The sequence below is a fragment of the Lissotriton helveticus genome, chromosome 1_1, assembly GCF_964261635.1.
Source record: "Lissotriton helveticus chromosome 1_1, aLisHel1.1, whole genome shotgun sequence".
NCBI classification, from domain to species: domain Eukaryota; kingdom Metazoa; phylum Chordata; class Amphibia; order Caudata; family Salamandridae; genus Lissotriton; species Lissotriton helveticus.
The window spans coordinates 467,946,565-467,969,285 of record NC_136057.1 but is presented as its reverse complement, the minus strand read 5'-3'; the positions used below and the strand labels follow the sequence as shown (position 1 = coordinate 467,969,285).

The window sequence follows — 22,721 nt, the reverse complement described above, 5'->3', positions numbered from 1 at the left end:
ACAGCAAGCTTCATGGGCCTGTCTTTACCTTTACCTGGCGTTTCTTTCGGTGGCAGCAATAACAGCACTTTAAGTATGTTTTCTTCTGTGACTATATACATGTTTTATTAATGGGTTATTATATATAAATACACACACACATCACTACTATATACACATACACCGAAATAACCCATTAACAGAAACGTTATATGTTCATACACACACATACATGAAATGGTGGAAATGTTAATAATGTTTTTAGAAGTCTATTGCAGTATACTATTACACACTAATTATAAAAAAATCAAATAGTTAATGTGCTTGCACACTTTATTTCCTCCATATCATAATTTATTAACAATATGGGGTATATTTTTCTTTAAAGAGGCACTTACCAATGCATGTTCTCCCATCTGAGAGCAGGGCATATTTCTGATGGCAACCACAAACAGGGCCACTTTCCGTGTCATCACAGGTGTGCTGACAGCCTCCATTTCCATAGTTACATGTTACTAGTTATGTACCAAAGGAAAGAATAACAAAAAATGTTATAACTAATACAATTAGTTGCTGTGGTTTCAAACTACATCAATATTCAAAGAACCATTTTGAGATCACTTAAGTTCGATCCTAAACCTGCCTTCCGAATAACTGAAAATATAAATGCATAAAACAAAGAGAAAAAATTGATTGGTGGTAATCTTTCACTCTCAAAAATTGCCTACATTTGTTTTTATTCTTATCAGCCAACACCTTTCACATAATTTTCATGCCACAGACCCTGAAGAGAATATCTGAATCTTGTGTATTTGTACAGCTTACAGAGGAAATGAATGGCTTGATTCTTTAAAATTTTTAGCAACCTAATAGCAGTAACAAAGGACGACAGTCCTCTGACCAATTTCTTAATTTACTCAAATCCTAGATGGTGAGTAATACATTTAGAGTTAGCTTTCAGAAGATAGATATGATATGCTAAAGGGTTTAGAGACATTTGTGTGTAGTAATTAAAAGAGAAAAAATGGTGGCTGCATGGTCCACCTTTTCTGGGTAGTCCAATCCCATGGCGTATAGCCGCGGGAGCGAGCAGCGAGAGCAGGGGGGAGGCGGACGCTCTGTGTTCTGCTGAAGAGGAAGGAGGTAGTCCAGTCCAGGGCTTTCACTTGGATCCCAGCGTCGTGGAGGCATGGTCGTAGTGTGAGGAGGCAGAGCGTGTCGAAGGCGGCTGACAGGTCCAGGAGGATGAGGGCTGTGGTTCGGGAAGTGTCTAGCAGGGCCCTGATGTCATCGTTGGCGGCGATGTGGGCAGTTTCAGTGCTGTGGTTGCTGTGGAACCCGGACTGGGATGAGTCCAGGATGCTGTTCTCCTCTAGGTAGCGGGTCAGTTGTTTGTTGGCGGTCTCCTCGATGACCTTTGCCGGGAACGGGAGCAGGGAGTTGGGCTGGAAGTTCTTGAGGTCCTTGGGATCCGCTTTGGGTTTCTTGAGTAAGGCGTTGATCTCGGCGTACTACCAGCTCTCCGGGAAGGTTGCTGGTTCGAAGGAGATGTTGATGGCTTTCCAGAGATGGGTGAGATGGCGGTGCTGGCTTTGTTGAAGATGTGGTGTGGGCATGGGTCTGACGGAGATCCGGAGTGGATGGTGTTCATGATTTTGATAGTGTCGTCGTCATTTATGTTGGTCCAGGAGAACAGGTGGTCGGTGCGGATGGTGGTTGTCGGGGCGGTCGTGGCATTGAAGCGGTCATGGATGTCTGCAATCTTGCGATGGAAGAAGGTGGCAAGCGACTCGTACACAGTATCAGATAATGACACATCATTAAATGTTTTCACAAAGTTTTTATGCCAATACGTAGATACAATGGAGATTAGTGATTGTTATGTATGTATGAAATTACCAGCTTCAGTATCAGAAGGTGTCACATACCACCACTTGGCTTTAACATATGGTATTTCATGTAGTATATTAACAAGTTTGTTCTATAGAACAAGGAAACTTCAATATTACTATTGAAACTTAGATAAAGTATTTTGAGAACTTCCTATTCGGTAGAATACAAATCCAGTACTTAGTAGTAAAGATGCACAGTTTATGGGTGAATTTTTTCTAACGATGAAATCAATAGATTTAGTCAAGGCTCACAAGAATAATCTAACATGCTGATTACTTGAAGAAGAGAACGTGTCGAATTTAGTTAAGGAAAGGAGACAGGATTTCCAAAAGAAGGCTAATGAACAGAAAACCCATGTACCTCCATGGGCGGGAAAAGAAGGAATTTATGCAACTGCAAGGCAACTGGCAAGGCTCATGCTGCAATGTCCTTAGACTTTGAGAAGAAAGGGAAAACATGCCTCCATAGGTTAAAGACAGATTATAATAACATGCTTCCATAGGTAAAGGACAGATTATAATAAATTATTTATTGGTTCCAGTGAATGCGAACACAAGTTCCTAATTCTGGGAGGTTTGGGACTAAAAGGGGAAACTGATCCGGTATTTCCAGGGGTTTGCTACGTGTGTGGGAATAATGCTTAGTATAAGCTGCCTGCACGGTGGTACAGGAGTTGCTACTTTGGGATAGTATTTCTGAAAATATATCATGTAAAAAGAATAACTGGAAGCAATGAAAGCACTAATGAACTAACACTAAGAAAGAGAGCTAGTTTTTAGAAATAATAGGTGACATTTTTGATGCATTGATACCTTCAGTGGGAGTCATACTAAATTCACATAAAATTTGTCAGTTACCAACAGTGGTTGATCATCTCTCGACTGATACTGCTGGGGGTTTCATGATGATTAATACGGAGATGGTTGCGATTAGATCTACGGTTTTACAAAATTGACTTGCTCTTGATATTTTATTGACAAAAGAGGGCGGAGTCTCTTGAATGTTGAAAGTCCAACAGTGTTGCACTTACATACCTGATAAAAGCAGGTAAATTAAGAGGGTATATAAAGAATATTACAAAACTTCATTGAGATTTGAAACAACTGGAGGTTGACAGTGTATGGAAAAGACTAACAAAGAGTACTTCTTCAATAGGGATGTGGTTTTCAGATTTAGGGAAAAGTATTTTAGGTCAAATAATTCTTCCGTTAGTTGGTATAGAAATAATAGTTTTAACAATAATGATATAGTGTATATGTTGCAGAAACAAAGGAAAGGGAAGATATGAAGTGAATGGAAAAGGAAAGAAAAGTTTGAACAGATTCAGTTAGAATAAATGAAAGGAAAGTTGTATAAGAGGATTAAAGATTTGGAAAACAAAGATGATATTAAGAACGAAAAGAGAGGAAAATAAACTGATATGCTAAAGTTGACATCTGATTGGGATAGGTAATTTTGTGATGGCTCAAAACGCCATCAGAGAGGGGATTGATGGAGCAAGGACTCGTAGAAAAGAGACTTGCTTAGAAGCAATCCTCTCAGTTAACTCCCTAACATGTTATTAATTATGTATTGTGTAAAACTAATACGCACCACATAGAAGGAAGGTTAGAGAAGCTTGCGTATGTGTTTGCTAACGTGAATAACTCGAGTGGCTTTCTAAAATGGCTACAAACGGGAAATCTTTATTGCGCATGCGTCAATTGCATCTTCGCAGTATGACGAGCTGTCACTTGGAGGGAATTCTTGCTCATGGGGAGTAGATACCAATCTGGAGTCTTGAAGACTCACATGCTTTGCATCTGCTTGCTTGAAACTAGATGGAGTGAATTTACAAAGGCTAATGCGGGGAAAGTATTAAAGAATAAAGGAAATTAGATTAGAGATGGGTGGTATACAGTGAAACCATTTATTCTTGAAAATAACATCTGTCTTTCCGACTTTATTATTAGTGCGCATTTGGACCTCTTGGGTATGTATGGAGTAAGCCGTGTCACATGATTCTGGCGCATGGCAAGTGGAAGTCAGCCCGGAAGGATGGCGTGTGGTTCAAGAAGAGTGCAAGGCCACAGCCTCCCTGAAGCCTGAGAAACCGGCAGTACAAGACCTGAATGATTAAAAACACATATCAAAGTTAAACATTTGTATCGGATGTTATGTGAATGCGGATGGGAAAATGAAGTATGAATAAAAATTAAGGGGATGGGTTTATTGACAAAGGACTAACTGAAAAGAATGATATGTAAGCATGGTGTGATGATCTACCCCCTTGCCTGACCAATCAGAGTTAGTATTTTTACAATATTGAAAAATGAATTGATGCTACATGAGGAACGAAAAGGTATAATTGAGGTCGTTTTAGTTAGTTAGAGAGACGTCAATGCTGAGATGCTGTGAGCTGAGGGTGGTGTCGGAGTAGCAAGAGATGTTGATGACGAATCGAATGCAGAACTTAATATTCTAAATTATTAGGATTAGAAAGAAGATTGTGGAAGAATCTCGAGGAGGAACAGAGTGTCAGAGAGGGGTGCGACGTGACCGTCGGTGTTAGAGAGGTCATCTAACCTGTCCTGAATCCTGTCCTAAAGTCTTTGTCCCCTGATCTATCCTGGCGGACCCCTACCCGCCCTTTGGCGAGGGGGTTGGTCTTCACACCATCCTAGGTAAATATAAATTTCGTAAATGGGCAGCTGCTCTTTTCTCTCTGTCCTCCCCTTTCTGAGCAGAAGTCATTGCAGGTTTGAAGTATGTGTTGATGATATGATTAATTGAAACTTCTCTCCTATGAGTATTGGTGAATGTGCTGTACTTTGAAGTGGTTCACATGCAAATAATTTAGATAAAGACTTAAAACGTACCCGAGTCTGTGATTATTTACTCAACATATAAAGGTTAGAATTAGGTTGTAATTTTCACCATCAACTAGTTCAACTAATGGTCCATCGATCAGAGGAAAGAACTTTTTGATCAGTGAAAGGTTGGTTAGGAATAATCAATCTTAAGGTATTAAAAATAATAACTTTGACTTCAGCCGTTTACTGAAATTGTGTGTGTTTATTGGCCCGGGTGAGTATATGGTACTGGAGTACCTGTTGCTGGTACGCCGCTGTATCAGTGAGATAATGTACTATTTGACCGTCAGCCAGATAAATAGTGTAAAAGAGGTCATTATTTGGCTAGACAAGAAGAAAAAAGGGATTCATACTAAGGTAGGATTATGGCCATCTTATAATGGGGATGTAGCACGTGTGAAGCATTTGAAATTAAGTGCATCTACATATGTACACACATGTGCAAAGATAGTGCATTAACTTTGCTAAGTTGTTTACAGATGTAAAATCGATTTTGGAGAAAACCCCTACAGTTAATGTATTATTAAAATAAGAAATGTAGGAATCAAACTTCTGTTTCAGGAGCTTAAGGAGATGGCACAACGGTATTCTGGGCTGCAGTCTAGGAGCATCTGGCTGTCTGCACAGAATAATGAATATGATTTTAATACATGTTACAAATGTTTTCTGCACTTACGAGAATACATTACTTGTATTTAATGTACATGATCTTCCTTTTGATGATTTGTTTGTGGGTTTCTTTTTAATTGAGACTGTGCTTGTTTAATATTTCAGACCTGCCAACACATAGATAAGTTGTATCTGGGCCATAGAGGGAGGGACATTTATAGTAGGCAATTGGTGCTTGGGGTCAAAGTGCTTCAGAACACTTGCAAGTGAATTGTGTGAAACACAGAACTGTGGCATCTGTGGGAAAGGGGAAGTGAACAAAGGAGACAGGTAAGCAATGCATGGATTAATTCACAGGAGGAGTGTCTATTAACTCAGGTGCCAGCTAAAGAACACTTTTCATACTATTCAAACAGAAGAGTTGGTTTCAAGCATAGATACTGGTACCATGTCATGAGTGGCCCCTTCAGCCACACTTACATTTTAGTTACCCCCGGGAATAGCAGTTTTGTTTTAACACGTGTAGCAGTGTTTTTTTATGTAGGAATGGTACTGTCTCTACTGGGCCCTCATTTCTGTTCTTGACAGTGTGGTCTGAGTAAAAGAAATTTGGAAAACTAAAATTAAAAATAAAAATATAAGTGACAGGCTTGGAGGCTGCACCAGAATAAAGTAATTGTGGACGGGGACTGGGGAATGAAATAGTAGGATCGGTGGGAAGGAGAAGGATGATGGCCATTAGGAGGATAAGGACCAGAAAGTAGACCACTATGAGGCACAGCAGGTCCAGAGCCACGAGAACTAGTTGAAGATGAGCCAGGATTACGAAGGCCAGAGGAGAACAGGAACAAACAGATGTAGAGCGACCAGACAAGAAAAAATAGGAGTAGAGGTGCTGGGTCCAGGGTGAAAAGGATCAAAAAGGCCAGGAGAATGTGGAACACACGGATCGTAGCCCATTGGCCAAGGGCCCACAGGAACAGAGGTAGAAGGAACAGAATTGCCTGGACCAGCACAACGAGGAGTAGAATGAATGGAATTTCCTGGAGCAGCATGACAAGGAAGGCTAGGAGGTCCCAGGCACACCGACCAGGGTTAGAAGACCAGGATCAGGAGTAGCAGACCCTCATGGACAGAGGAACGGGAAACAGCACCAGGAGAACAATGGAAAGAAGGACCAGATGCAGGCAGACCAAGACCACAGAGATCAACCAAGATACAAATGGACCAGGAATGGGAAGATCAGGAGTGGAAAATACCTGAGCGAGCAGGACCAGGAAGCCCTAGATGATCAGGACCAGGGGGAATATAAAGGACCAGGAAGTTCCAGTGGGAGGAGAATCAGAATAGGAAGATCCAAGAGGGTCAGACGCAGGGGGACCCTAAACCAGAATGAAAAGGGCTACATAAACCAGGGTGATCCCAACGTGGGATCTTCGAGGACAAATGCCACAGAGCAAGGTAGACCAGACCCAAGAGGACCATTACACAACAGAACAGACTAGGCTCAGATGGACAAGAACAAGGTGAAATAGGCAAACCAGGAGACCAGAAGAACTGTTAAAGAAGGACCAGACAAAGGAGTACCAGAACTAAGACCTGAACTGAGTGAACTAGGAGCTGAAGGATTAAGTACAGGCAAACAAGGGGTGAAACAAGAGACCTATGATCCACAGGATTAGGGGCAGACGTACATGAGAATGACAGCCAGAAGTACAGGACCTAAGTTTAGCATCAACCTTAGGTCTTTGACCATAAGGACTAAGAAAGACTAGGACAATTGGTGATGGGTCAGGACAAGTTAATGCAGAATGATGAAGACTGGGGCCAGTAGGATTACAACCAGAGTGGGGAGGACTATGATGATCTAGACCATAGGGTAAGGGCCAGTAGTACCAGGACATCAGGATAAGCAGGACAGGTTCAAAGAAGACCACCGGAACCAGAACCAAAGGCACCAAGAAGACCAAAGTAAAGAGGATGAGATGGACTAAAAGGATCATGACTGGAAGGCCATAAACAAAGGCTAAGAGGGCCAGACAGATCAGGACCCTGGGGACTAGGGCTCTGATTGCCAAGTGAGGTACAGCAAACATCTCGGGTAGCAGGGTCAAGGTAAGGAGGATCAGATGTAAAAAGGCCAACCGGAGTCAGAAAGACCAAGAGTACTGAACAGTGGTGGCCAGAAGGACCAAGACAAAAATGACCAGGCTTAGGATGAGTAAAACAAGTAGAATCTGGATCAAGAGGGCCGGGAACTGAGAGTGCAGTACCAGTAGGACCAAGAGGCTACGGGAACAGATTCAGTAGGACCAGGAAAACCCAAACCAGAAGGACAAAGACTAAGAAGGCCAGGACATGAGAAGTCAAATGGATCAAGGGGACTAGGAGGATCAGTACCTGCGTTACCCGGGCTAGGAGGTTCAGGATGAGGTGAACCATGACTCGGTGGCCAGGGACAAGAGGGCCAGAAAGGAACAGGGCCAAGATGGGGCAAGACTGGGGGAACCAAGAAGGGCCACACTGGCCAAAATAAGAGGTTTATGACAGCACAACAGGACTAAAAGGACTAGGACAACCAGGACTAACAAGACCAAGATGAGGATGGCTGGTGGACCCAGTCCAGGACAACTAACCCCAGTATAAACTAAACTATGAGGACTTCAGAATCACATGAAGGACAAAGACTATGAAATACAAAAGTAAAACAACCATGGCAAGGAGGAACAGGGAGGTGTGACCAGTATTACAAGCAACCAGAGCAAGAAGGACCAGGGAAGAAAGATACAGGAGGACCTGAAGGTCAGGGCAAAGAGGATCAAGACCTTGAGTGCCGGGACCGGAAGAACCAAAGTGAAGAGGAAAAGGAAGATCAGGACCAGGAACATCAGGACTAGAATTGCTATTGTCAGGAGGACAAGACTACAGAGCTAGGAACAGGATGGACAGGAAAATGAGAACCAGGATAGCCAGGAGGACTAGAACCATGCATCGTGGTATAAAACTACGAGGACAAGGAACAGGAGGACTAGGGCCAAAAGGATCAGGATCAGATTCTGTAAGACTAGAAAGATTAGGAGCGTGAGGATTACAGCCAGTAGGACCACCGACCAGAATAAGCAAGGAAGATGAGGGAGTCATTACCATGGATACCAGGAGGACCAGAGTCAGAACAATTAGGATTAGAAGGATCAGAACCAAAAGGACCTAATTAGGTGGACCAAGACGAGTTGATGCAGGACCAGGTGGACCAATGGGACAGGGATCATGACACGGGGGATCAGATGGCCCAAACCTGGAAGACCAGGAGTGTGAGAACTAGGTGAACGAGGGCAACAGAGTCACAGGGAGAAGGACCCAGAAGACCAGTGGTATCAGGGTGGGGACGATCGATTAATAGTATCAGGTGGCCTAGGAAGAGATAATAAAAGGAAGGGCTAGGCGAAAGGCCAGAAAGACCAGAGTCAGGAAGAACTAGAACAGGCTCACCAGATTCCAGAAACCAGTAAGAGGGTGACCAGAGATAGTCAGACAAGTGTCATCATCAGGACCAGAATAACCCAGAAAAAGAGGACTTGAAACATGGCCATGCAGAGAACCAACACCAGAAGGCATAGAAGGACCAGTAGAAGAAAGAAAATCAGTAACAGGTGGACACCAATGTGATTCTAGGCCACATGTATTTGGATATCCCGTTTGTAAATGGCTCTTACTTACGTTTCTTATGCTGTCAACCCCTAGAAACTCCCACTTTTTCAGGCGTCTTATAGAAAAGGTAAGTATTTGCTGAAAACACAAAGCTTGCAAAGTGGATTAAAAGTCACTGTGACCTCGGAGTGATAAAAGGAGTGAGGTCTGTGAAGGATGGCAGTATCATTTTAAGAAATTCAGAAGGTTGCAGTAAGCAAAATGCTTGATGGCTAACAAAGGGTTCAAATGGTTGCGGCAATCAGCAGAGGGGAGCTGAGGACCATAAGAATGCTGCGATGAGCAGAAGAGGGGGTGAGGGAGGATCCAGATAGATTGTGTCAGATGTTCCAAAGAGGGATTCCGAGTAACAAAGGGCTCTGATTGGCATCTGTGAATGCACTGGGAACCAAGACCAGCAGTGCAAGCTTCAGCACAAGATGGGTGGTCTATGAAACTCTGAATGATGAGGGGTGGTGGAGATACATATGCGACAGAAGTGTTTGGAAGGACAGCAAGGAGGCACTGAGTGTCAAGATCAGTACAGTAGCCTGCGTGTCTCCCAGACCTCTGCACTGATATCCCATGTGTGTATGTGTAGTATATGTGTAGCAAAAGTGTAATAATACGACTCTGTGTGTGGCGAAAGTCTGAGTGCTGGGACCAGTGGAATGTATTTTGGGTAGCGCCTTGTTTAGCATGGCATGTAATAGAGAGTAGATATAGATTGCCCAGACAATGGAAGTGTAATGACTGCACTCCTGTAGCTGGGGGGTGGAGACCCAGACACTGAAGTGAGGGTGGATGGAGTAAAGGCTACCCATAAAAATTCTGTGAGGTCATAGTTAGCAAAGTGCTGCCGATTAGTTCTCCCTGAGCGATGATACAAGGTAGATAACAGAAGTGAGGAGTAGGCCTGCCCTTTTGTCTGTGCTACAGCTGTATGAGTCATCCCTAAGCATAAAGTTTGTGTCTGATCTACATCAGGAAAATGACATTTGAAAGTGAATTACCATAGATCAGTACTGAAACCTTAGGCAGTGAATCCACATTCCCTTTGTGGAAAATTAGTATACAATGAAACTGTGAAATTATATATCGTAGGGCACAAGAATGGAGGTACCAAAACATCTCTGTTTATTCAGTGTTTTACTTCCTACACTACTTGTTATACAGTCACTCAATAAAATATCTGTCATTTGTTTTGTTCTGTCTCCCCAATGCCTATATAGTTTTCTCTGATTTACTGGGAATACTCCTTCATATTCCAATGACATTCAAATTCAATCATAGTCCCATTCCTTTGCTAGTAAAGTAAACATGAGTTGGCCATAAGGTATGGATTAGCAAACTCTTCCAGATCCTTTCCTCTATAATCTTTCTCAGGAAAATCTTGAAAAGCAAAACACTACTATTAGTTTAGAGGCATGGGTGGCCTATTTTAGCACCTTATATCACTCTGACATGCCTCAAAAAGGTCTGAAGGCAGCGGTGGAGTTGCCAATTACCCTGAGTTTTACCTTGGAAGAGATCTGGATACCATCATGAATTCACCATCCAACAAGGCCCCAGGACAAGATGGGCTCCCTATGGACATATATAAATCAGTCCCGGAACTTTGGACCCCATTATAATGCAACTGTTTCAACGATTTTACTAGCGCTAGCCTCCCTGACCCATGGCACACTGCCATCATTGTGTCTATTTTTAATAAGAGCAACTGTCAGTCTCCAATATCTCCATGCTGAATTCTGTGGTAAAAATTGCAGGGGAGGTGGTGTCGCAGCGCATGATGTCCTGGATCATGGAGACAAACACACTGTTGGAGGTGCAATATGGTTTCAGAGGGGCTGGGTATGGTGGAGCAATGCTTAAACTTGCACTTGCTTATTAGCAAGTGCACCATCACCAAGAAGGGCTCCACTTGCCTAGCCTTCATAGATCTGTTGGGAGCCTTTAACAGCATGGTAAGATCCAAACTGTGGCCCTTGCTGGAGGGTATAGGGGTGGACTTAGAGCTTGGCCTTTCACTTCGATCACTCAGTGTCCGTAAGATATAGCCCTGCTGGTGGCACTCGTATAACAACAAAAGAGGGATGTAAAGAAAAATATCAATAAATTCCCACTAATTCACCTCCAAAGGAGATTAAACTAGGAACACCGGGAAAATACCACATAACCAAGTGAAAAAGAAACAAATTGTTTTAAAAGAACCCTCACTCACCAACCTGGTTGGTGACATGCTTCATGTCCCCCCAGTGTACTACTATGCCTGTTTACAGCAGAGCTGGTTCTTTTGTGTGTGAAAACAGTGAAAAACCAATTAAGTGTTAAATGTGTGTGAAGTTAAAAAATGCCTCGCTGTGACTTATAATCACTTTATTAAGAGTCCAACTGGCATTGGTTAACAACAAGTGAGATGGGACTTAGCTGAGTTTTATGATTGAAAACCCCAGTGCTCTGAGAAAATGGTCAACATATTTCTGCTCTTGAGCTAAATTCGCTCAGCATTCGTCAGGACCTTGCTGTTAATCCCCCGGTGGTATGCGCGAGCTAAGGCGCACGCAGCCGTGAGGATATTAATGTGAAAATATTTTAACAAAAATTGTGATTTGACTCACGGGTTTACCCGTGGGGGCACAACCAGTATTTTCTGGGGCCCGTTATCTGTAACAAGAAAATGAAATGAAATGAAATGAAAAATTGCACTTGTATAGCGCATGACTACCCGGAGGCCTCGCAGCGCTAGTGACTAAATTGCTTAACGCGGGCTCAGGGTAGATCAGTAGGATTTGGCGAACAAGTGCGTTTTCAAAGCTTTCCTAAAGGACATGAGATTACTGTTTCCTCGGATAGAAAGGGGGAGGGAGTTCCAAAGTCTGGCCGCCGAGTAAGAAAAGGAGCGGCCGCCCCAGCGGGCTCTATTGATTTTAAAAGAGGTAGCCAGCTGGAGGGTGCCAGAGCGAAGGAGGCGAGATGGAACATAGGGCGTGACCATGGAGTGCAAAATTGCCGGGCCTGCTCGATAAAAGGATTTGTGCAAAATGCACAAAGCCTTAAATTGCACTCTGGCAGCCATTGGGAGCCAGTGGAGCTCTTTTAGGGCCCTCCTCGCTGACTGCCAGCGGGACAGGTTGTACAGTAAGCGGGCCGCGCTATTTTGGGTAACCTGGAGCCTCTGTATGACCGAGGCCGGGGCTCCCAAATAGAGAGCGTTCCCATAATCCAGGCGGGAGAGTATCAGGGCCTGGACCATGATCCTCCTCGCCTGGAAAGGGAGCAAAGGAAGCACCCTACGGAGCATCCTCATTAGCCCAAAGCAGGTGGCGGCAGTCTTGGTGGCTTGAACCGAGAAGTCAAGTGCAGTATCGAGCCAGATCCCAAGGCTCTTTATCTGGGACTTCGGGGCGGGAGGCAAGCCTAAACATGGTGGCCAGATGGATGCAAGAGCAGACGGGGGGGATTACCAAGAAGGATGATGTCTGTCTTCTCCCCGTTGAGTTTCAAACAGGAAGCTTGCATCCACCTGGCAACAGCCTCTAGACAGGGACCTAAGGTGTTGGATGATCCTTCTGAGTGGTCTAACGAGACCACCAGCTGTGTATCATCCGCGTAGGTGACAATACGCACACCAAAGGGATGTACTATCCTGTCCAGAGGTTCCATGTAGGCATTGAATAGGGTGGGACTCAGGGAGGAGCCCTGAGGGACCCCGCACCTGAGTGGATGTTTGGAAGAAGTTACCTCACCCTCAAAGACCTGAAAGAATCGCTCGCTCAAGAAGGATGCCAGCCATTCCAGGGCCGCGCCCAAAACGCCCATGCCCGCCAATCGTTGTAATAACGTGGCATGGTTAACCGTGTCGAACGCGGCGCTAAGGTCTAATAAGATGATGGCCACCTTTCCTCCCCGATCCAGTATGGCTCTTGCTTCTTCCATTACCGCTAAAAGTGCAGTTTCGGTTCCGTGTTGAGGACGAAATCCTGTCTGGGAGGCACGCAACAGACCATTGGATTCCAAATAGTCCGTTAAGATGTTATTAACGTGCCTCTCAAGCAGTTTACTCAGCCACGGAAGTAACGAAATAGGGCGGTAGTTAGCCAAATTCCTCTGGTCCAGGATGGGCTTTTTCAGCAATGCCCTCACCATAGCACACTTCCAGGAAGATGGAACAGATTTGGAAACAATGGAAGTGTTAAGAACTTCTAAGATAACTAGACGAATAACGTCCAGGACCTTGATAAGGGTCTGAGGGGGTGCTGGGTCGTTAGGCGACCCGGAGGTGACCTTAGAAATTAATCTGTCAAGACCACAGGCGTCGAGGAGTGGAATTGTATCAAGCCCACAAGGGACCGAGGAGACAGAGATTTCGGGTGTGGGAAATCCTGGATCGTCCTTAGGATTACTAAATGAGGAGTATATGGTCTGAATTTTTTCAGAAAAGAAAACAGCCAGCTCATTGCAGCGGTCTTGCGCGCCTTCAGCAGAGGGACGCTCGGCAGAAGGTGAAATGAGGGACTTTGCTATCTTAAAAATTTCCCTTGGGGCGTTGGCCGCTGCATTAATTTTCCCTTCGTAAAAGAGAACTTGTGCCATCTTGATCTCCGATTTATAAAGCTTTATTGCAGCCCTATATTCAGCTTTCCTAGGCTGAGAATGGTCCTTCCTCCAGGCTCTCTCAAGTTTACGGCACTCAAGTTTTATAGACCTAAGGGCAGGTGTATACCATGGTGCAACTTTGGGTCTTCTTATGGATTTACAAGGGCATTTAGGGAAGACCTGGTCAAGAGTACTGGAGATCCAGTTGTCAAAGTTATTAGTGGCCGATGCGGGATTAAAGGCCTTCTTCGGTGGATCTCGGGCAAGAGCATCTATCCAATCAAGGAGGGAGAGAGAAGACCATTTCCTTCCCAGGTGCTTGGCAGGGTCTTGAGAGGAGGAGGGAGGATTAGAGAGCCAGGTAAAAGGTATTAAAAAATGGTCCCCTATTATGGGTTGCCTGATGGCCCCTTTGACAAAGATCAATCGCTTGCAAGTTGGAACGTAGGTTATTGGCTGACGTATCATGGGGGTCATCAAGATGGAGGTTGAAATCCCCGAGCAAGGTAAAATTAGACGAGGTCAGCACAACACTTGCAGTGAGGTCAGTGATCGTAGTGATAAAGTTATTAAGGGTGCCTGGTGGACGGTAAACCAAAATACCAGAGAAAGTGATGGTGGGGGAAAAATCTAACGAGAAGTGTAAACTCTCGCAGGCCGGTGAGGTGGTTGGAATAACACGACACCTAAAGCTATCTCTATATATTATGGCCAAACCCCCACCTCTCCCAGACTGACGGTCAAGTCGTTTGAGGGTATAGCCTTGAGGTGTGACCCACGTTGTAGTCGGGTCATTGTCCATCTGGAGCCAGGTTTCTGTAAGAAAAAGAGCATCAGGATTGAGCTCTTCAATCAGCATGTACAGCTCAGTAAAGTGTTTCGGAAGGGACCGACAGTTGAGGAGAAAAACACAATAGTGATGTAAAGGACACATAACAATATCATTTGCACAAAGGATACTACTGCATAGTAACAAAAGTTGTTGTCCTTCACCAACATACACCCATTATGTGGCATAACAATCTCGTATTAAGGACATTTAGTCTAAATAAGAAGCCTGGGCGTAGTTTGCGTAGCAGCACTACACGTGAATAGCTTCACGTAGTACACCTTAAACTTCGCGTAGTACACAAAGTCTGCGTAGCGTAGCTGATGACACTGTGTACTTGTCTGTACTGTGCAAAAATTGCAAAATAATTGCAATAAGCTTCCTGTACATGAACAGATATGATAAAATAAGTAATTCTATCTTTATATGCTGAATTGCATATAGTACGCTCACAATGGTGAAACTGAAAAAATAGCAAGCAGTGGGAGATGTGATGATTTTGGGATCCTCCCTAACCTAGGGAGAGTACCAAACAGATGCCTTGAAAACAAAAAAGCACATCTTATTGAACGATTTAGTTGTGGTCCCATCGTCTTAGGACAAACCCAAACATAGTTATTGGCAAAAAAACATTCCCAACCAAAGGCCCTGCAAAGCATTATGGGATGAGATTAGCAGTGGGCAGTGAATATTATATAGTATACAATATCAAAAGAATTCTACAAAGAGCTGCAGTTCAATTGGTGGTTTCTAGATGTCCCTCACGAGTCAAATGCAAATGCTTGATGAAAGGGTTTCAATGGTTTTGCATTTGACTCGTGAGGGACATCTAGGGACGACCAGTGGAACTGCAGCTTGATGTAAGAATAATTTCAATGCTTTGCATTTGACTCATGAGGGATATCTAGGGACGACCAGTGGAACTGCAGCTTGATGTAAGAATAATTTCAATGCGTTGCATTTGACTCGTGAGGGACATCTAGTAACAACTAGGTGAACTGCAGCTCTTTGTAGAATTATTTTGATATTGGATACTATAATATTCACTGCCACTGCTAATCTCGTCCCATAATGCTTTGCAGGGCCTTTGGTTGGGATTGTTTTTTTGCCAATAACTGTGCTTGGGGTGGTCCTAAAATGATGGGATCACCACTGAAGTTCAACAAAATGTGCTTTTTGTTTATGCTCTTTGTGATCAAGGCATCTGCTTGGTGCTCCCCCTAGGTTAGGGGGGGCCCCCAAATCATCAGCTCTCTGATTACCTAATGTTTTCATTGTAGAAGTTCATTTTTGTGAATTGGTTATATGCTGTTAAGCATGTAAAATTGCTTTTTCAAAGCATCTGAGAATATTGTTCATTTCGATGCTACGCTACGTGAATAAGCACAGTTCTGGTACTGTACTATGTGCAATTTTCAAAGTGCGAAATAGTACAAACTTTGCATGCTCCGTCAGCGTAGCGAAGTTTTAAGCCCAGGGTTACTAAATAACAAGTTGTCAACCTAGTTACTTAACACCCTCTTAGTACCAAGTCACTCTAACTCTCTATTATTATTAAGGAGCGAGTTTATAGCGTCTATAAATGTCGCATTGTACCTTCAGGCTAAGTGAATAAATTTTCTCAGACAAACACACACGCCTGAGCCAATGAAGTTGTAATATCAGTGCACGCTCTTTAAAGATAAAAGGTATTGAACCCTAGACGGGCTGCAAATACTCTTAAAACATGGAAGAAATGGACCTGTCATATAACTCACTGAATTCGCAATGGATTCTCATGTCATGGGCTTACACGGCAGGGGTTATCTTCACGCCGTGCAACCTAAAAATGAAAGGGAAAACTAGTGTCAAACAATCCCCCAAAAACATCCGGATTTTACCGAAGTTTCCATCTCTCGAGTGGCTGGTTTAAACACCACCCGCTAGTCTTAAAAACTTACTTTCTAGCCGGCGACTCCCCGCGGTCTACCTACTCAGCAGCACTTCTGTGGCCCGAAAATGATTCAGGCGGCGGTGCCGCGCTGCCAATACCAGAACCGCAGAGGTCACGTGTGATTGACGTCATCACGCCATTCACCCGCATTAAAGGGCCAAAAGCCTCCGCCTGTAGAGAATGTGAGGCTCGAATAACCTCGCTCAAATCTCATCACAAAAACTTTATTGCTCTCAGACAACATTTCATTGCTGTACTAAACACGGGACAGGCAACAATCTTTTGTTACAGCAGCTAAATAGGATCAAAACAATGAATTGTTAGATCGTATTCAGAGGTAAAAGTCTGGTTTCTTACAGCTCATTAAGATCATTCGCCTCATAATAGTGCGTTAGAGTGACTGTCATTCATTCGTTAACAGTATATGGCTGTCCTACATTTTAAAAGGTACAGACTGTCTGGAGAGTATCTTGATTCAGACTATGCTAAAAATTGCAGGGACTTACAACCAGTAAACGGGAGCAACTACGAATGGGTACCCCCATCTAGCCTGTGGTATACAGTTAGCGTCTCATCACAGATCCCCAAGGGATATCATCATTCAAGCCTGAATGGTGACTAGACAATCCATAGATCCATCTCTGTTCTTTTTCAAACAGACTTCTTTCAGTCCCCCCGTTTATATGTTCGATAATGGTCCACCTCATATCATTCGGTGTATGTTTTCTCTCAATGAAGTGGGCAGTCAACTTGGTAGTATTCCTTTGGCATCGGATATTGCTCCGATGCTCGCAAATCCTCAATTTGACACGTCTTGCTGTCATTCCCACATATTTGAGGTTGCAAGGACATGTTATTAAATAAATAACATTACTCGTATTGCAGTTTGTGTGGCTTCGTTGTTCCCACTGTTTGCCAGGTTCGATGTTCAAAAAACTGGTGTGGGAAGTTAGGTGGCAAACACTACAATTCCCACATGGGAAGTGACCAGTCACTGCTGGGAGCCCCCATGAGTTTAGTACAGTAGCTTCCTGTCTTCTTTGATGTTTAACAGGGCGTGTATGAACTAGTGAGTCTTTCAAACTCATAGCTCTCTTGTAAGAAAACAGGGGTTTACCCCATTCATGTTTATTGCTTGTTATGATCTTCCAATGTTTTTGGATGCAACGACTCACTGCATTAGATAATGGATTGTAGGTGGTTACACATGTTAATGGTACCTTTGGTGTTTGTTCTTTGGGGTTTGAATCAAGGAGAGCATCCCTATGTTGGTTGGTGGCTCTTTTTCTACTTTTGTTTAAGATTTTCTTTGGGTACCCTCGTAATTCCAACTTCTTTGTGAGGTCATCTGCTTGTATCTTAAAATCAGTCTTTTCACTGCAATTCCTCCTGATGCGGAGATACTGTCCAAATGGGAGGTTTTCCCTCAAAGGACGTGGGTGGAAACTGGAAAAATGCAATAAATTGTTCTTAGATGTTGGTTTGTAAAAGGTTTTAGTTTGAATCCGATTTTCCCGTTTGTTGATGGTTACGTCCAGAAAGGTGATATTATCTTTTGCATGAACATGGGTGAATTTAAGGTGGAGATCACAGGTATTGATCCAGTCAAAAAAAGAGAAAAGAATATCCTCTTCACTCTTCCAGACCATGAGCACGTCGTCGTTGCCAATGAACGATGTGAGATGCAAAAGGATTGTCAGGAGCCAGAATGAATTTACTCTCAAAACTGTAAACATACAGTCCAGCAACCGAAGGGGCAAATGTGCTGCCCATCGATGTACCTGTTGCCTGCAAGTAGATCTTGCCTTCATATTCAAAAAAATTGCGCTTAAGTGCCAAAGTGGCACATTCTACCACAAATGATCGAGTCGTCCTGAAATTCCAGGCAGTATGCTCTAGGGCCTCTGCTAACACCTTTATGGTCTCATCTTGTAGAATACAGGTGTAGAGGCTTTCAATATCGAGTGTAACCAAAAAACATGGTTCCTCCGGCATCTCGATGGTCCGTAGTATGGCTAAAAGACTCTTGGTATCCTTTATGTAGGTCTTTGTTGGCTGTATTATTGGTTTCACAAAAAAATCACAGTATTTCGACAAAGGTTCTATCAGGGAACTAATGCCCGATACTATCGGCCGTCCAGGAGGAGGGAGAACATTCTTGTGAGTTTTTGGTAACGTGTAGAAATATGGTATTTTCCCATCTGAGGACATTAGAAAGTCAGATTCACGTTTCGAAATCAGGCCATCCCTTTCAGCTGTAGAGACTAACTCGCAGATCTCATTGTGAAGGTCGATGGAGGGGTCTTCTCTTAGGAGTACATAGTTGTTATTATTATTCAATAACCGTTGACACTCACGATCATAATCCACCTTTTCTTGAATCACTATGCCTCCGCCTTTGTCGGCGCTCTTGATCACGATTTCTGTGTTCTGTTGTAATGAATGAATCGCTTGAAATTCATTCGCTGTCAAGTTCTTATATGGGACTGGGTCCTCTAGAGCTTCCACCTCATGGAGTACAGCTTGTTCAAAAGCTAAAATCTCAGGTGGTATAAGATGGGGTGGAGGAGTGTAGTGTGATTTCAATTTAAAGGCTGTATTACTCTGAATGATATGAGGCTGATCATTATCCTTGTTTTCAAAAAAACGTTTTAAACGGAGTTTCCCAAAAAACTCATTTAGTTCACATTGTAATTTAAAACGGTCCAGGCGGGGAAAGGGTATAAAGCCCAGACCCTTCTCCAGGACCGCTTGTTCTGCTGGACTCAAAATGCATGAGGACAGATTTGTCACTAGGCTCTCATGTTGCTTGGGCCTGCTCTTTGCTCCGCCGTCTTGTTCCTCATGTTGTCCCCCACTGTTTCTGGTTGTTTCCAATGGACCTGGTTGGGTCCCTTTGGTTTTCCCCTGCCTCGTCAGCCCCTGCCTAAAAAAGGTTGTGGGTACATATTTTGGTGGAAATGGGGGTGCGGGGCAAAAGCTGGGTTCCATCCCATCATTGGCGGGAACGGGGGTTGGTAAGCATTGTGTTGATACGGAGCTAACCCTTGTTGTTGGAAATGTGGTTGCCACCCTTGAAAATTGTGAAAACCTTGTTGGCCACGTCCTCTCCCTCGACCTCTCCCTCTGTTGCCTTTGTGGGAACTGCCGGCGCTAGACCCACTGGAATTGGAGTCAGCCGAGGAATATGAATTGTAGTCAGTCACTGTTGACGGTACATACTCAGGACTGGCATAGGGGTAGACGCGGGTATAAGACCAGCGCTTCAGGTCTTTCTGTAGTTTTTGCGGCTTCGATTGAGCTAGGTTTTCTTTATACTCATTTTGTTCTTTGTTAAGTTCCTCCAGCCTCTTTTTATAGCCTGTGAGGGTAGCTTTAAAATGAGCCTCAGTTGTTTGAATTTCTAATAATAAGGCTTCTGATAGTCGAAGTGCAGTCTTAATGATTAGAAGGCCCCAATCCCGGGTGCAGTGGCACGCAATCTGTGCCCTTTCTATGCGAAACACTGCATCATCCAAGAATATTCTCGGGGCATTAGTCACCAATAACCCTTTAGGTGCGGCATTGTTGTTCAAATATTCCTTCAGCATAGTGCCATGCAAGATGGCTCTAATGCGACTTCTTTTAAGGTCTCCTAATTTTTCCCAGTCGCTTGTTTGTGAAATAGCTTGCGCCAATAAAGGATCAGCAAAGAGGGATGTATCACTAAGTAAAGCGTCCACCTCCTCTTTCGAGAAAGAAAGGCCTATATCTTCCATTTTTTGCGACTATATAAAAACTAGGAGCGTGCACTGCTTGTAAATATACTCTCGCAGCTGTGCGCTGCCGGATACTAGATCAAACAAATAGAGAGTCAGGGTATAGACAGTCACTCTTGTACCCCTTGGATCAATACTCATACAACAACAAAAGAGTGATGTAAAGAAAAATATCAATAAATTCCCACTAATTCACCTCCAAAGGAGATTAACTAGGAACACCGGGAAAATACCACATAGCCAAGTGAAAAAGAAACAAATTGTTTTAAAAGAACCCTCACTCACCAACCTGGTTGGTGCCATGCTTCATCATTGGGTTCCCACTGGAGGGACCGAATGTCCCCCCAGTGTGCTTCTACGCCTGTTTACAGCGGAGCTGGTTCTTTTGTGTGTGAAAACAGTGAAAAACCAATTAAGTGTTAAATGTGTGTGAAGCTAAAAAATGCCTCGCTGTGACTTATAATCACTTTATTAAGAGTCCAACTGGCATTGGTTAAAAACAAGTGAGATGGGACTTAGCTGAGTTTTATGATTGAAACCCCCAGTCCTCTGAGAAAATGTTGGTGGCACACCAGTAGCTTCCCGCTGGAGAAGGGTGTAAGGCAAGGGTGTGTATAGGCCCCTATAATATTCTTACTGTACATTAATGGCCTTCAGGATGCACTTTCTGCTTGTGCTGCAGATGTACCTTACAAAGGTAAGCAAAAAGTTCTGTTGTTACTCTATGTGGATGACGCTGTCTTATTGGGGAGAACACACATGAGTCTTAATATCCTTTTTCAGGAATTTGCTAACTTGATGGAATCCTTGAGCTCAGTCCCAAATCGTTCTAAAACCTTTACTATGTTTCTGTGGCCCCAAATATGTGAAGAAGACGACCGTGTTTCTACAAGATCACCATGTTGCGCCTACCAAGGACTTTTCTTACCTGGGACTGGTTTTTTATCCTAGGGTCAACTGGGGTACCTGTAGTTACAAAACTTCTCAAAGGTTTGCTAATGCTGCTGGTTATATTTATCCCTAGCCTCACGTATGGGCAAAATGCCTGCTGTCCCCATATTGGAGGGTTTTAGGAGAATATGTCTACCTATCATCCCATATGGGGCTGGTATCTTGGGATACTCCAACATCCCCACCCTTCAGAAGAATCCTATTCTCTTCAGAAGGAAGAGAATAGGATTCTGCATAGTATCCTAGGAGTACCCCTGGTCTGCACCAGCTATATTGTCCAGCAGTGTCATGCCTCAAGCCCCCTCCCAGTACGCTGTCCCTTTAAATTGTGCACTATTTAAGATTCCTTGACCCAGGGAGCGACGCTTCACGTTCTTGCGTCTAGCTCCGTTTGGGTCCGTTTATGTCCTGACTTCCTTTGCCTGACTTCCGTTCCAGTGACCTGTTGTTCTATCTGCTCGAGAGAGTTGTCCGGCTCCGTGGGTTCTATCCGAGCCAGCGTGGTCTCTCTCTCTGTGGTTGCAAGCGTTTTGCATCTGCGCTTGTTCATTCTGACACGGTCCGTGTCACTTTCCGTTTCAAGTTACCTCCCCATTCTTTTGGTGTCCCGCCCGGCGGCCGGGTTTGTCTCCGCCATCCGGCGGGATTCCTCTTCCTTCAATTGGCCCTCTAAGTTGCTCCGCTTGTCAGCCGGGCTTGTTCTCCGCTGACGGGCCGGGCTTTACTTTCCCCCTTTCTTTTCCTACACCGGAGTGCTCCGCTGTCAGCCGGGCTTGCTCTCCGCTGGCGGCCGGGTTTTTTCCAGTGTATTAGAATTAGTTCAGTTAGGGTCCTTCTCCTTATTGTTCGTGTTTCCCTGCCCATCCCTACTCCCTGCTTTCCTTGGGGTTAATTATTCCTGTGGTGTTCCACGTATTTGGACTTGGTTTCTTGCGTGGACCAGTGTGGATCGGCTACAGCTACACGTCCCAGAATCACGGTAACAGCGCATTATTGCGCTGCACATATATTGGTATCTAGAGACTGTATTGTAGTGTTTGAATTTCTGTTTTGTTTGTTGTAGATGTTTCTCCAGCCACCAAGAATATTGGCAACCGAGTTATTGCTTTCTCTCAAACCTTTGGGGTGTGCTTCTTGGATGTTTAAACAGAGATCAGAGTGAGAAGTATATTTAATCACTTGTATTACCAGAAACATAAAAGAGGCACTAGACTTATGTATATTCTGCCTTCTTCACTGCAGCTCCAGACAAATCCCCTACCAGAGGTTCTTCCATATCCATTCAGGGACATTAACACATATCAGTCTAGGTATGAAAGGTTATTATTTATAAATGTGAATTTGATTGTCCTATTCAGACTCAAGAAATTACTTCCTTTGCATTGCAGTCTATCTTGTTGCCAAGTCCTCAAGAAGGTTGTTGAAACATCCAGTCTGAAGACCCTCATCACACAGTTGTTACCCCCAACCTTTCCTTGTTTTGTCTCCCTGTTTTCCCCTGTTCCGCCTCTTGTGCTCTAGTGTTCGATAGAGTCGGAAGGCTGCAGGGGAAGGCTGTGGATTATTCTTCGGATTCCTGACGCTCCTGCGGAATCATCTTGTATCCTTTACAAGCAGAGGCTGGGGCTGAG

The 22,721-nt window shown here is 43.9% G+C and overlaps 1 protein-coding gene across 4 annotated transcripts in view; it reads right to left on the bottom strand.

The window, feature by feature from the left end:
- The window catches only part of SCUBE1 (signal peptide, CUB domain and EGF like domain containing 1), a 2,199,864-nt gene that overhangs the window by 1,519,755 nt on the left and 657,388 nt on the right, over positions 1-22,721 (bottom strand). For all 4 annotated transcript variants that reach the window (XM_078673869.1, XM_078673871.1, XM_078673868.1 and 1 more), the window contains exon 6: positions 378-494. In XM_078673869.1, the coding sequence (XP_078529995.1) occupies positions 378-494 (117 nt within the window). The remainder of the gene's footprint in view (positions 1-377; positions 495-22,721) is intronic.